Genomic DNA, 13998 nt, shown 5'->3' with positions numbered 1-13998 from the left:
TGTGTGTGTGTGTGTGTGTGTGTGCACTTTTTTGGCGTACCCTTGTTACTTTTGTCTAACTTTTGCTAGTGCCATTTGATATTGGATGTTAAATGGAGAAGGGTTGTCTGGGTCGTTCAGGTTGTCTGGGTCGTTCAGGTTGTCTGGGTCGTTCAGGCTGTCTGGGTCATCCAGGTTGTCTGGGTCGTTCAGGTTGTCTGGGTCGTCCAGGTTGTCTGGGTCGTTCAGGCTGTCTGGGTCATCCAGGTTGTCTGGGTTGTCCAGGTTGTATGGGTAGTCCAGGTTGTCTAGGTCGTCCAGGTTGTCTGGGTCGTCCAGGTTGTCTGGGTCGTTCAGGTTGTCTAGGTCGTCCAGGTTGTCTGGGTCGTCCAGGTTGTCTGGGTCGTTCAGGTTGTCTGGGTCGTCCAGGTTGTCTTGGTCGTCTGGATCGTTCAGGTTGTCTGGGTCGTCCAGGTTGTCTGGGTCGTCCAGGTTGTCTGGGTCGTTCAAGTTGTTTGGGTTGTTCAGGTTGTCTGGGTCATCCAGGTTGTCTGGGTCGTTCAGGTTGTCTGGGTCGTCCAGGTTGTCTGGGTCGTTCAAGTTGTTTGGGTTGTTCAGGTTGTCTGGGTCATCCAGGTTGTCTGGGTCGTTCAGGTTGTCTGGGTCGTTCAGGTTGTCTGGGTCGTCCAGGTTGTCTGGGTCGTTCAGGTTGTATGGGTAGTCCAGGTTGTCTGGGTCGTTCAGGTTGTCTGGGTCGTTCAGGTTGTCTGGGTCGTTCAGGTTGTCTGGGTCGTTCAGGTTGTCTAGGTCGTCCAGGTTGTCTGGGTCGTTCAGGTTGTCTGGGTCGTCCAGGTTGTCTGGGTCGTTCAGGTTGTCTGGGTCGTCCAGCAAAAAGACACATGTCTCTGGACTGTAAGTAAATGGACAATAAAGTATTCTTCTTCTCTTCTTTTATGAAAAGGCCAAGCTCTTCATTCAACTGTAGGTCGTTTTGCAGAAATATAACTCTTGCTCTGTTTTAAGAAGGGTGTAGTTGGTCATAAATGCAGCAGTACCTCCCCCAAGGAAGTTGGCTTGTAGAGGCAATGACAAATGCAGGTGGCAAACTCATTACTTTCTGTGTTTATCCTCTGCACCGTTTTAAGGCATTTTCACCTCTGAGAAGAGAACTGAGAACTAGCAGCTCCAAAAGCAGAAGTAATGAATTGTCCCTATTCCCTATATAGTGCACTTCTACTCTGGTCAAAAGGAGTGCACTATTTGGGTACAGTTTTGGGACACATGGCCATTCTCTTGCAATATGACCCACTAGACCTGAGCTATTTCAAGCCACTCAAACCACAAGCGGTAATGGTATGTTCATGCATGAACAGTGCACTGTGTTTTCAGTGGAAGGATATTATAATATGGGTGTCTAGTTGTCAGGCTCTCAACCTGAAGACAGCCATTTGAATATGGTCTCCTTCCACTTCTTCTGACTGACTGTCCAATTTTTCTCCCTTTCTCTCCCTCTTGGGTCTGGGCTGTTTGTGTGTGCGTGTGTGTGTTGGTACGTGTCTGTGTGTGTGCCCCAGTGGACGGCCAGTGGCAGGAGTGGAGCCTGTGGAGTGACTGTTCAGTGACCTGTGCCAACGGGACCCAGCAGAGGACCAGACAATGCTCAGCCGCCGCCCACGGTGGGTCGGAGTGTCGTGGCCACTGGGCAGAGAGCAGAGAGTGTTACAATCCAGACTGCACAGGTAACACACAGACTGGGCCACTTAGCTATTAATGCCATCATCATCATCATCATCATCATCACCATCACCATCATCATCACCATCACCACCACCATTATCATCGCCATCATTATCACTATCATCATCATCACCACCACAATCACCACCACCATCATCATCACCATCATCATCATCATCACCATCACCGTCATCATCATCACTATCATCATCGTCCCAGGCACTACAGATGTAAAGGAGCTGTTAGATAAATGTATAATTTCTCAGTGGTGTGAGACTTGTGTTTGTGTTGTACATTGTCCCTGTCCAAATAAACTTAAAGGAATAGTTCACCCAAATTACAAAATTACACATTGGTTTTCCTACGCTGTAAACTGTCTATATATAGCCCTTCTTCCATCAGCTGATATATCAAAGTGATGTACAGAAACCCAGCCTAAAACCCCAAACAGCAAGCAATGCAGGTCTAAAAGCATGGTGGCTAGGAAAAACTCCATAGAAAGGCCAAAACCTAGGACGAAACCTAGAGAGGAACCAGGCTATGGGGGTTGGCCAGTCCTCTTCTGGCTGTGCTGGGAGATTATAACAGAACATGGCCAAGATGTTCAAATGTTCATAAATGACCAGCATTGTCAAGTAATAGTAATCACAGTGAACATTTCAGGGTTCCATAGCCGCAGGCAGAACAGTTGAAACTGGAGCAGCAGCACGGCCAGGTGGACTGGGAACAACAAGGAGTCATCATGCCAGGTAGTGCTGAGGCATAGTCCTAGGGCTCAGGTCCTCAGAGAGAGAGAAAGAAAGAGAGAAAGAGAGAATTAGAGAGAGCATACTTAAATTCACACAGGACACCAGAGGAGGAGAAATACTCTAGATATAACAGACTGACCCTAGCCCCCCGACACATAAACTACTGCAGCATAAATACTTTGCCAAAGCACAGCGTCCCCTCCAGGGACGGCATGAGAGAGCCCCAGTAAGCCAGTGACTCAGCCCCTGTAATAGGGTTAGAGGCAGAGAATCCCAGTGGAAAGAGGGGAACCGGCCAGGCAGAGTCAGCAAGGGCGGTTCATTGCTCCAGAGCCTTTCCGTTCACCTTCCCACTCCTGGGCCAGACTACACTCAGTCATATGACCCACTGAAGAGATGAGTCTTCAGTAGAGACTTAAAGGATGAGACCGAGTTTGCGTCTCTGACATGGGTAGGCAGACCGTTCCATAAAAATGGAGCTCTATAGGAGAAAGCCCTGGCTCCAGATGTTTGCTTAGAAATTCTAGGGACAATTAAGAGGCCTGCGTCTTGTGACCGTAGCGTACGTGTAGGTATGTACGGCAGGACCAAATCGGAAAGATAGTTAGAAGCAAGCCCATGTAATGCTTTTTAGGTTAGCAGTAAAACCTTGAAATCAGCCCTTGCCATAACAGGAAGCCAGTGTAGAGAGGCTAGCACTGGAGTAATATGGTTCTTGTTTTTGGTTCTAGTCAGGATTCTAGCAGCCGTATTTAGCACTAACTGAATTTTATTTAGTGCTTTATCCAGGTATCCGGAAAGTAGGGCATTGCAGTAGTAGTTTTCGACAGAAAGTCTCTGATTTTTGCGATGTTATGTTAATGGAAAAAGCTGTCCTTGAAACAGTCTTGATATGTACGTCAAAAGAGAGATCAGGGTCGAGAGTAATGCTGAGGTCCTTCACAGTTTTATTTGAGACGACTGTACAACCATCGAGATTTATTGTCAGATTCAACAGAAGATCTCTTAGTTTCTTGTGACCTAGAACAAACATCTCTGTTTTGTCCGAGTTTAAAAGTAGAAAGTTTGCAGCCATCGAGCTAGCGAAGGAATTTCTGGGGCTTCACTATGTTTCATTGAAATGTACAGCTGTGTGTCATCCGCATAGCAGTGAAAGTTAACATTATGCTTTCGAATGACATCCCCAAGAGGTAAAATATATAATGAAAACAATAGTGGTCCTAAAACGGAACCTTGAGGAACACCGAAATGTACAGTTGATTTGTCAGAGGACAAACCATTCACAGAGAAAACCTAATATTTTTCCGACAGATAAGATCTAAACCAGGCCAGAACTTGTTGGTGTAGACCAATTTGGGTTTCCAATCTCTCCAAAAGAATGTGGTGATCGATGGTATCAAAAGCAGCACTAAGGTCTAGGAGCACGAGGACAGATGCAGAGCCTCAGTCTGACCCCATTAAATGGTCATTTACCACCTTCACAAGTGCAGTCTCAGTGCTATGATGGGGTCTAAAACCAGACTGAACCATTTCGTATACATTGTTTGTCTTCAGGAAGGCAGTGAGATGCTGAGCAACAGCCTTTTCTAAAAACGTTTGAGAGGAAATGGAGATTCGATTTAGGCCGATAGTTTACATCACTTACATGATCTAAGTGATTGATAGTTGGTATTCAGCAGTCATAAAAATATGCCTTATTTACTTTGAAGCACTACTAAAATAGTGATTATGTCAGACAGCAGCTCTATAGAGATGAGATGATGACTTGGAATTAAATATTAAAGTCATCAAATATTTTATTAAAATAAATAAAGGATGGTTAATAAGTGATCAGCAGTAATGGGATGTCACTACCATCATGGGACTTGTATTAATTGTTTTATTCAGTGTTGTTACAGCATTCAACCCACACAATACATAGTGCATTTAATGCCAAGAAAAACGGCATCTAATTTATGAATCTAACTGAAAACGAACCGACCTCAAGTAGCACTAATCTCTCAGCACTAATTTTGGATGATTTGAACACGGTGTCATTTTGGTGAACTATCCTTTTAATTAAATAAATTCATCTTCTGAATCACCATACAACATACATGCTATGAATCATATGAACATGTCATGCAAATGTAATTCTGAATACAAAACTACTACAGTATCTGTACCTACTGCAATAAGAGTTCAGAATAGAGACTTTTGGTCAATCTAGCACTGGGCAGGGGCCAGACAGTTATACAATCCAGACAGGTCAGAGCCTTGCTGACAGGGTGTATGTAAATGAGCCAGTTATACAATCCAGACAGGTCAGATCTAATACATGAATAATGTCACAGAGGACTGGGAGACAGCAATGCTCACTAGTACATGAATAATGTCACAGAGGACTGGGAGACAGCGATGCTCACTAATACATGAATAATGTCACAGAGGACTGGGAGACAGCGATGCTCACTAATACATGAATAATGTCACAGAGGACTGGGAGACAGCGATACTCACTAATACATGAATAATGTCACAGAGGACTGGGAGACAGCGATGCTCTCCCACCACACGCTGGTTTAACGTAGGTCAACGTTGCACTACTGACTTGTTGTGTGATGAACGTGGTCGGGATCATGTCTGTCCATTTCAGACCTCCACAGAGGTTAGTGCTTGGACCCGTGTGTATGGAGAAGGAGTAAATACAGGTGGGGTGGAGGGAGGAGGGATGGAGAGATGAAATAGAGGAGTGTGACCCCTTCCCAGGGTTGTTCTACCTTTCAGAGAAGGTCATGTGATTAACTGTTTGGCTCAGGGGGACCATCTGTTTCTGCCTAATGCTCGATTTTACTGTGTTCATTAAAAATACATAAAACATGCCACTGCTTTGGGAAACTTTATCATAAAAGGCCTTTTAATATTGGCAAAGTGAGGAAAGTTATCACCGCAGTCACAGAGCAGCCTCCCCAACCATAAAAGGAGACATATTCCTCATTATTACAAGTATTATCAGAGTCATATAATTAATTAAATCTGGATAAAATTCTGCCAAAAACTTCTTCTTCTTTTTTTCTTTTACTATATCTCTGGGTACTATAAAACATGTCCAGGGCTTTGTGCCAAATGGCACCCTATTCCCTGAGTCCCTAGTCAAAAGTAGTGCACTATATAGGGAATAGGGTGGCCTTTGGGACACGACCCCATGTGTCCCAGTATCTATAATCCCACCTACTGTGTCTGTGTAAGAATGAATTCACATCTTCTAGCTACACATCATAGTAGAGCTGCATGGGGGACGTAGCACATAGAATGGTCAAGGTCGTGTGGCATCTTAGAGCTGTGATTCACAACATTTTGCGCTTCCCAGAGTACCCCTGAAGTACCCCCTGATGTGCATTTTACCAGTAGGACTATTGTCTCATGAGTCTTCTCAGAGTACCCCTGAAGTACCCCCCATGTACATTTTACCAGTAGGACTATTGTCTCATGAGTCTTCTCAGAGTACCCCTGAAGTACCCCCTGATGTGCATTTTACCAGTAGGACTATTGTCTCATGAGTCTTCTCAGGTATACCCAGGGGCTCTAGTGCCGTTATAGAAATTGAAAGACCGGCTGGCTGATGGTAATAAAATAGAGATTCCTTATTGGTCATGCTTTACTAACAACCGATTGGATGTTGGGGAGAGAAGATGGGAGTCCAGAGGCTCTCTGGCTCCTTGTTTTAAAATCCATCATCTACTGTACTAATTTCCACTCCTTCATCACACTACTCTGAATGAACTGACCAGGACAAAGCCAGCCTAATGACGAGCTGCCACCATAATGTTTTACCTGTCAAGTTTTTAACAATCAGCAGAGGACACAAGGAGAGGAAATAAGGAGAGGGAACAAGGGGAGGAAACAAGAATATGACACGAGGACATAACATAAGGAGAGGACAATCGGATAAGACACAAGGAGAGGACACAAGGAGAGGACAGATATTTAGGCATTTGAGAAAGAGACCCTTTTTAACAGTGATGTGTCTCTTCCACAGCCAATGGCCAGGGGTCTAACTCCTCAGACAATGGCCAGGGGTCTAACTCCTCAGCCAATGGCCAAGGGTCTAACTCCTCAGCCAATGGCCAAGGGTCTACCTCCTCAGCCAATGGCTGGGGTCTAACTCCTCAGCCAATGGCCAGGGGTCTAACTCCTCAGCCAATGGCCAGGGGTCTAACTCATCAGCCAATGGCCAGGGGTCTAACTCCTCAGCCAGTGGCCAGTTGTTTAACAGTGGTGTGTCTTTCCTCCTCAGCCAACGGCCAGGAGTTTAACTGATCTGTCTCTCCTCCTCAGCCAATGGCCAGTGGTTTAACTGATCTGTTCTCTCCTCCTCAGCCAATGGCCAGTGGTTTAACTGATCTGTCTCTCCTCCTCAGCCAATGTCTCCTCCTCAGCCAATGGTTTTACTGATCTGTCTCTCCTCCTCAGCCAATGGCCAGTGGTTTAACTGATCTGTCTCCTCCTCAGCCAATGGCCAGTGGTTTAACTGATCTGTCTCTCCTCCTCAGCCAATGGCCAGTGGTTTAACTGATCTGTCTCCTCCTCAGCCAATGGCCAGTGGTTTAACTGATCTGTCTCTCCTCCTCAGCCAATGGCCAGTGGTTTAACTGATCTGTCTCCTCCTCAGCCAATTGTTTAACTGATCTGTCTCTCCTCCTCAGCCAATGGCCAGGGGTCTAACTCCTCAGCCAATGGCCAGGGGTCTAACTCATCAGCCAATGGCCAGGGGTCTAACTCCTCAGCCAGTGGCCAGTTGTTTAACAGTGGTGTGTCTTTCCTCCTCAGCCAACGGCCAGGAGTTTAACTGATCTGTCTCTCCTCCTCAGCCAATGGCCAGTGGTTTAACTGATCTGTTCTCTCCTCCTCAGCCAATGGCCAGTGGTTTAACTGATCTGTCTCCTCCTCAGCCAATGTCTCCTCCTCAGCCAATGGTTTTACTGATCTGTCTCTCCTCCTCAGCCAATGGCCAGTGGTTTAACTGATCTGTCTCCTCCTCAGCCAATGGCCAGTGGTTTAACTGATCTGTCTCTCCTCCTCAGCCAATGGCCAGTGGTTTAACTGATCTGTCTCCTCCTCAGCCAATGGCCAGTGGTTTAACTGATCTGTCTCTCCTCCTCAGCCAATGGCCAGTGGTTTAACTGATCTGTCTCCTCCTCAGCCAATTGTTTAACTGATCTGTCTCTCCTCCTCAGCCAATGGCCAGTGGAATCCCTGGGGGCCTTGGAGTGGCTGCTCCAAATCATGTGACGGGGGTTGGCAGAGGCGGGCGCGGGTGTGCCAGGGGGCAGCGGTCACCGGGCAACAGTGCGAGGGCACAGGGGATGAAGTCCGCAAGTGCAGTGACCAGCGTTGCCCAGGTAACGATAACCCCATAACCACCATAAGTGAGACTGCAAGAGTCAATTAACTGGAAGCGTGGAGTGAAGATAATGATCTTCCTCTTCGCTGAGGAAGAGTGACGTGCCTTTCTGTTCCTGTAGGAGGAACCGATAAGACTTACATAAAGCAGAGTGTAGGCAACCCAGCTTCAGCTCTGAAAATAGACAGAGCCTGGAAAGATAATTTGCAATTCAACAATGAATTCAACAACGGAGTAATAAAAAGCTTATATTTTGGGTTACGATAAAGATTGACAGTTGTGCTAAACTCAGGAGATATGTATACTGTAGGTTGTTGTCTATTCTTCAACAACCAATGGGTAAACATCAAGAATTGAAATGACCATTGAACAGCTTCCCAAATCACAGACTGTAGCTTTAAGAGGAAGCTGTTAGAGAGAGAATATATATAGAGAGAGAAATGAAAAGAGAGAGAGGATAGAGAGAGAGATAGAGAGATAGAGAGAGAGAGAGAGAGAGAGAGAGAGATAAAGAGAAAGAGGATAGAGAGAGAGATAAAGAGAGAGCGAGAATTGAGAGAGAGATAAAGAGAGAGAGATAATAAGAGAGTGAGATAAAGAGAGAGAGAGAGAGAGAGAATAGAGAGAGCGAGATAAAGAGAAAGAGGATAGAGAGAGAGATAGCGAGAGAGCGAGAATTGAGAGAGAGATAAAGAGAGAGAGAATAAGAGAGTGAGATAAAGAGAGAGAGAGAGAGAATAGAGAGAGAGAGACAATAAAGAGAAAGAGGATAGAGAGAGAGAGATAGCGAGAGCGAGAATTGAGAGAGAGAGAGAATAAGAGAGTGTTATTTTGTCTAGGTCCTAATGTATGATTAATATCTTAATATTAATTGATGGTGTTGATTAACCCACCTGTTTTTATCTCCATGGAGACTGTTCGCTACCACGGCGATTAATGCAAATGCAATCTTTTGTTTGACCATTATCACCCTGTAAAGAGTGGCATTGTTTCTGTTGTAGAAGACTGTAAGGAAGCAGTTCCCATTATCAATCTTTTTCACACCGGTTCTATTTTAAACAGTTTAATCCAACACAAAGAAACCATTTTACAACTACAGCATGTTCATGGATTACAATCTACTTACAATCTAGTTACAATCTAGTTACAATCTAGTCTACACTTATGCAATTATAGAGGAGGCTGGTGGGAGGAGATATAGGAGGACAGGCTCCTTGTAATTAATGGAATGGTGTCAAACCAGGGGTTGGTACCAAAATGATTTTCAAATCGTTTTGTCCTAAACAAATTTATTATTTTGGGGATTCTGTTCCACTGTTTCAACCAGCAAAATAAAGTTCTGAACCGGTTCTGAACCCCAACAAACGATGGGTTTTAATTGTTCCTTTCTGTTCCTTTTTAAACATCTGAAATATGTGTTTTTTTTAACATTAATAGCAAATTGTATTTTGCCATAACAGCATGGTTTAATCGTAATGAAAGACAAACACACACTGTGCTGCCAGTCACAGTGTAGGGCGCAAGATGTAACTGACATTTTGAGGGTGGGGGAGAGCGAGAGAGTTTGGAGGAAGCTTGCCTTGAAGCGCTGGGCATCTTGTTATGACATCCTTATCTGAATTAGAGGAGGAGCAGCTTCTATGGAGGAACTTTGAATATCTTTGAACATCCGAGTTGGTTTAACATTGGACCAGAGCAAATGTTAGCTAGCTAATAGCTAACTAGCTAACGAGCTAATGAGCTAACGAGCTAATGAGCTAACGAGCTAATGAGCTAACTAGCTAACTAGCTAACTAGCTTGTGTGTGCAGAGCAGCACTAGAATTAAAATCAAACTCTTACCTTTTTGTAGTTAAAAAATCCAATGTGAAACGTGATAACTATAGTATCCTTAACTAGCATTGAAAAAGTAAGGGGGAAGGGAGGGGCAGGTAGACTCAACACAAACACACCCCCACTGGCAAACATTTCCAGCTGGCTGCAATAATAATAATACTAAAAATTATTATAATAATAATAATGCAAATAGTAATAATACAAATAATAATAATACAAATAATAATAACACTAAAAATAATAATAATAATAATAATACAAATAATGCAAATAATAATAATACAAATAATAATAATAAAAATAATAATAACATTAAAAATAATAATAACACTAAAAATAATAATACAAATAATAATAATACAAATAATAATAACACTAAAAACAATACAAATAATAATAATACAAATAATACTAAAAATAATAATAACACTACAAATAATACAAATAATAATAAAAATAATAATACAACAAATAAATAATAACAATAATAATATGAACAATAATAATAATAATAATAATAACAATAATAACAATTATAATAATAAAATAATACAAATAATAATAATAATAAATAATAAATTATAATACAAAAAAAGAAATAATGACATTAATAATAATAATAATAATATAAATTATAATAATAATAACAAATAATAAAAATAATAATAATAAAAAATCATAATCATAATCATTATAATAATCATAATCATCAGCATTACAATAATAATCATTATAATAATGATAATAATATTAATAATCATCATCATTTCTGAGTGACAGACTGAAGGCTGTGGGACTGTAAAAAAATGCCCGGACCATAAAATAACGTTTTTAACCAGTTTGCATGCTTTTAAAATAACGGTTCTCTTCTGGAACAGTATAGATAACTTTAGTTTATGGTTCGGGTTCCGTTCCTAATTGTTATTTTCCGGTTTTCGGTTCTGTTCCCTGAACCAGTTCCAACCCTTAATGGAAACCACGTTTGACTCCGTTCCAAAAATTCCATTACAACGAGCACATCCTCCTGTAACTCCTCCCACCAGCCTCTTCTGGCCAAGTCAGCAATAACCCAGCGATGTGTTGTGTACGGTTCCCTCCCCAGCGCCCTATGAGATCTGTCTGGAGGACTACACTGTAGCCATGGTGTGGAGAAGAACACCTTCAGGAGAACTGGCCTTCAACAGGTGTCCTCCCAATGCCACGGGTAAGGACACGTGTGTGTGTGTGTGTGTGTGTGTGTGTTTATTTATTTCACCTTTATTTAACCAGGTAGGCAAGTTGAGAACAAGTTCTCATTTACAATTGCGACCTGGCCAAGATAAAGCAAAGCAGTTCGACACATACAACGACACAGAGTTACACATGGAGTAAAACAAACATACAGTCAATAATACAGTATAACAAGTCTATATACGATGTGAGCAAATGAGGTGAGATAAGGGAGGTAAAGGCAAAAAAAGGCCATGGTGGCAAAGTAAATACAATATAGCAAGTAAAACACTGGAATGGTAGATTTGCAGTGGAAGAATGTGCAAAGTAGAAATAAAAATAATGGGGTGCAAAGGAGCAAAATAAATAAATAAATTAAATACAGTTGGGAAAGAGGTAGTTGTTTGGGCTAAATTATAGGTGGGCTATGTACAGGTGCAGTAATCTGTGAGCTGCTCTGACAGTTGGTGCTTAAAGCTAGTGAGGGAGATAAGTGTTTCCAGTTTCAGAGATTTTTGTAGTTCGTTCCAGTCATTGGCAGCAGAGAACTGGAAGGAGAGGCGGCCAAAGAAAGAATTGGTTTTGGGGGTGACTAGAGAGATATACCTGCTGGAGCGTGTGCTACAGGTGGGAGATGCTATGGTGATGGTGTGCTATGGTGTGTGTGTGTGTGTGTGTGTGTGTGTGTGTGTGTGTGTGTGTGCGTGCGTGCGTGCGTGCGTGTCTGTGTCCTCCTAATGCTACAGGTAAGAACACAGTCATGCCCTGGGGTTTTGTCTATCCTAGTGGTTACCACCGCTGCCTGTGGGGCATGTGAGCGTCGTATCAAACACTTGTCGTACCAACTCACTTATCCTATTTTTTTCATTCAAGTCTTCACTTTTTTAACTTTGATTCATAACAAAAAAAATACAAATTAACAGTTTAAAAATTGGATAGTCTTGTTGGTCTGAATTCAGACTCCAGCCGCTGTTTGGCCATTGACTGAATAATGAACCAAGAGAAACTAGAGCACTTTGAAATGTTCTGCTGTAACTTAGTTGATAATGAAATGAGTCATTTTCCAGGGGCTATTATGTAGAGGTTTCATTGGGAGCTTTCTGTCCATTACTCATGTGTAGAGAGGACTAGTGGTGATGGATATGTCCCTGTCACATTCCACTGACACATCCATTCCTGCTGTGACGGATTGGAAGTGCTTTACACGGTGCCTGTGTCCCAAACGACTCCCTATTTCCTATACAATGCACTGGTTTATTTCTAAGTTCTGCACTACATAGGGAATAGGGTGCCATTTGAGATGCAGTGGGTATGTTTCTACTGAACAGATTTCCCTATTTGCATTGCATTGACCCTCACAGCATTATGTCAATGTGTTTTCAAATAGCCTATAGCCAAAGACAGGGACATATTACTAGGCTAACTATGATTATATTGCCTACAACAGCATGGCACTTTTTAACTGCTGTTTTCTACCTCTCCCTCCCCCTAACCTCCTCCTCTTCTTCCTCCTCCTCCTCCTCCTCCTCCTTCCCTTTATCAAAGACCTCATGGCTCCTCCTCCTCTCCCTCCCCTTCCCCTCATCCCCTCCGCCCCTCCTCTCCTCCTCCTCCCCTCCTCTCCTCCTCCTCTCCTCCTCCTCCCCTCCTCCTTCTCCCCTACTCCTCCTCCTCCCCTCCTCCCCTCACCCCCTCCCCTCCTCTCCTCCTCCTCTCCCCCCCCTCCCCTCCCCTCCTCCTCCTCCTCCTCCCCTCCTCCTCCTCCTCACCCCCTCCCCTCCCCTCCCCTCCTCCTCCCCTCCCCTCACCCCTCCCCTCCCCTCCCCTCCCGTCCCCTCCCCTCCCCTCCCCTCCCCTCCTCCTCCCCTCCCCTCCTCCTCCTCCCCTCATCCCCTCCCCTCCTCCACTCCCCTCCTCCTCCCCTCCCCTTCCCTCCTCCTGGTCTTAATCAGACACCTGATGGCTCCATAGTGTACCTGTTGTTTGATCCATGTGGTGGGACTGATAAGCTGCTGTGGTTGTGTGTGTCTGTATTGTGAAAGGTAGAAAGTGAAGCAGGGAAGCGGTCACACTGAACCCACATGTCCCCCACCACACTCTCTGTCTGATTCCACTATCACACCGCTGGACACAGAGGACATTGAAAAGTGCAGGAGGTGTGTGGTTATAATAGAAGGGCCTGTGTACCAAATGGCACCCTATTCCCTATATGAAGCACTACTTTTGGTCTTGGTCAAAACTAGGGCACAGTGTAGGGAATAGGGTGCCATTTGGGAGCCAGAGTTCTATCTTGACTGTGAAAAGAGATGAAAACAGAACCAGGGGGATTGTGTTGAGGAAACAGGAGGCTCAGTGGGGTGGGGGATTGTGTTGAGGAAACAGGAGGCTCAGTGGGGTGGGGGATTGTGTTGAGGAAACAGAGTGCTCAGTGGGGTGAGGGATTGTGTTGAGGAAACAGGGTGCTCAGTGGGGTGGGGGATTGTGTTGAGGAAACAGAGTGCTCAGTGGGGTAGGGGATTGTGTTGAGGAAACAGGAGGCTCAGTGGGGTGGGGGATTGTGTTGAGGAAACAGGAGGCTCAGTGGGGTGGGGGATTGTGTTGAGGAAACAGAGTGCTCAGTGGGGTGAGGGATTGTGTTGAGGAAACAGGGTGCTCAGTGGGGTGGGGGATTGTGTTGAGGAAACAGAGTGCTCAGTGGGGTGGGGGATTGTGTTGAGGAAGCAGGAGCCTCAGTGGGGTGGGGGATTGTGTTGAGGAAACAGGAGGCTCAGTGGGGTGGGGGATTGTGTTGAGGAAACAGAGTGCTCAGTGGGGTGGGGGATTGTGTTGAGGAAACAGAGTGCTCAGTAGGGTGGGGGAGGGTAAGTGTGTGTGCGTGTGTGTGCATGTGTGTGTGTGTGTGTGCGTGCATGTGTGCGTGTCAGTGCATGCTCGTCTGTGTGTGTGTGTGTGTGTGTGTGTGTATGTGTGTGTATGTGTGTGTGTGTGTGTGTGTGTGTGTGTGTGTGTGTCCATATCAGTGTCAGTGTTAGTATTTTAGTATGGTTGTACTGACGTTGATACCCTGACACAGTGTATCCAATTCGTTTATTTTCATGTGTGGACA

The 13998-nt window shown here is 44.3% G+C and overlaps 1 protein-coding gene across 16 annotated transcripts in view; it reads left to right on the top strand.

Moving 5' to 3' along the window:
- Nucleotides 1–13998, top strand: part of LOC110531920 (adhesion G protein-coupled receptor B3) — a 364149-nt gene that overhangs the window by 139222 nt on the left and 210929 nt on the right. For all 16 annotated transcript variants that reach the window (XM_090243433.1, XM_090243448.1, XM_090243446.1 and 13 more), the window contains 3 exons: nucleotides 1554–1718; nucleotides 7682–7846; nucleotides 10786–10887. In XM_090243433.1, the coding sequence (XP_090099559.1) occupies nucleotides 1554–1718; nucleotides 7682–7846; nucleotides 10786–10887 (432 nt within the window). The remainder of the gene's footprint in view (nucleotides 1–1553; nucleotides 1719–7681; nucleotides 7847–10785; nucleotides 10888–13998) is intronic.

The sequence above is a fragment of the Oncorhynchus mykiss genome, chromosome 1, assembly GCF_057628025.1.
Source record: "Oncorhynchus mykiss isolate SJ-2025 chromosome 1, ASM5762802v1, whole genome shotgun sequence".
In the NCBI taxonomy this organism is placed as follows: Eukaryota; Metazoa; Chordata; class Actinopteri; order Salmoniformes; family Salmonidae; genus Oncorhynchus; species Oncorhynchus mykiss.
This window is presented reverse-complemented; position numbering and strand designations above follow the sequence as displayed.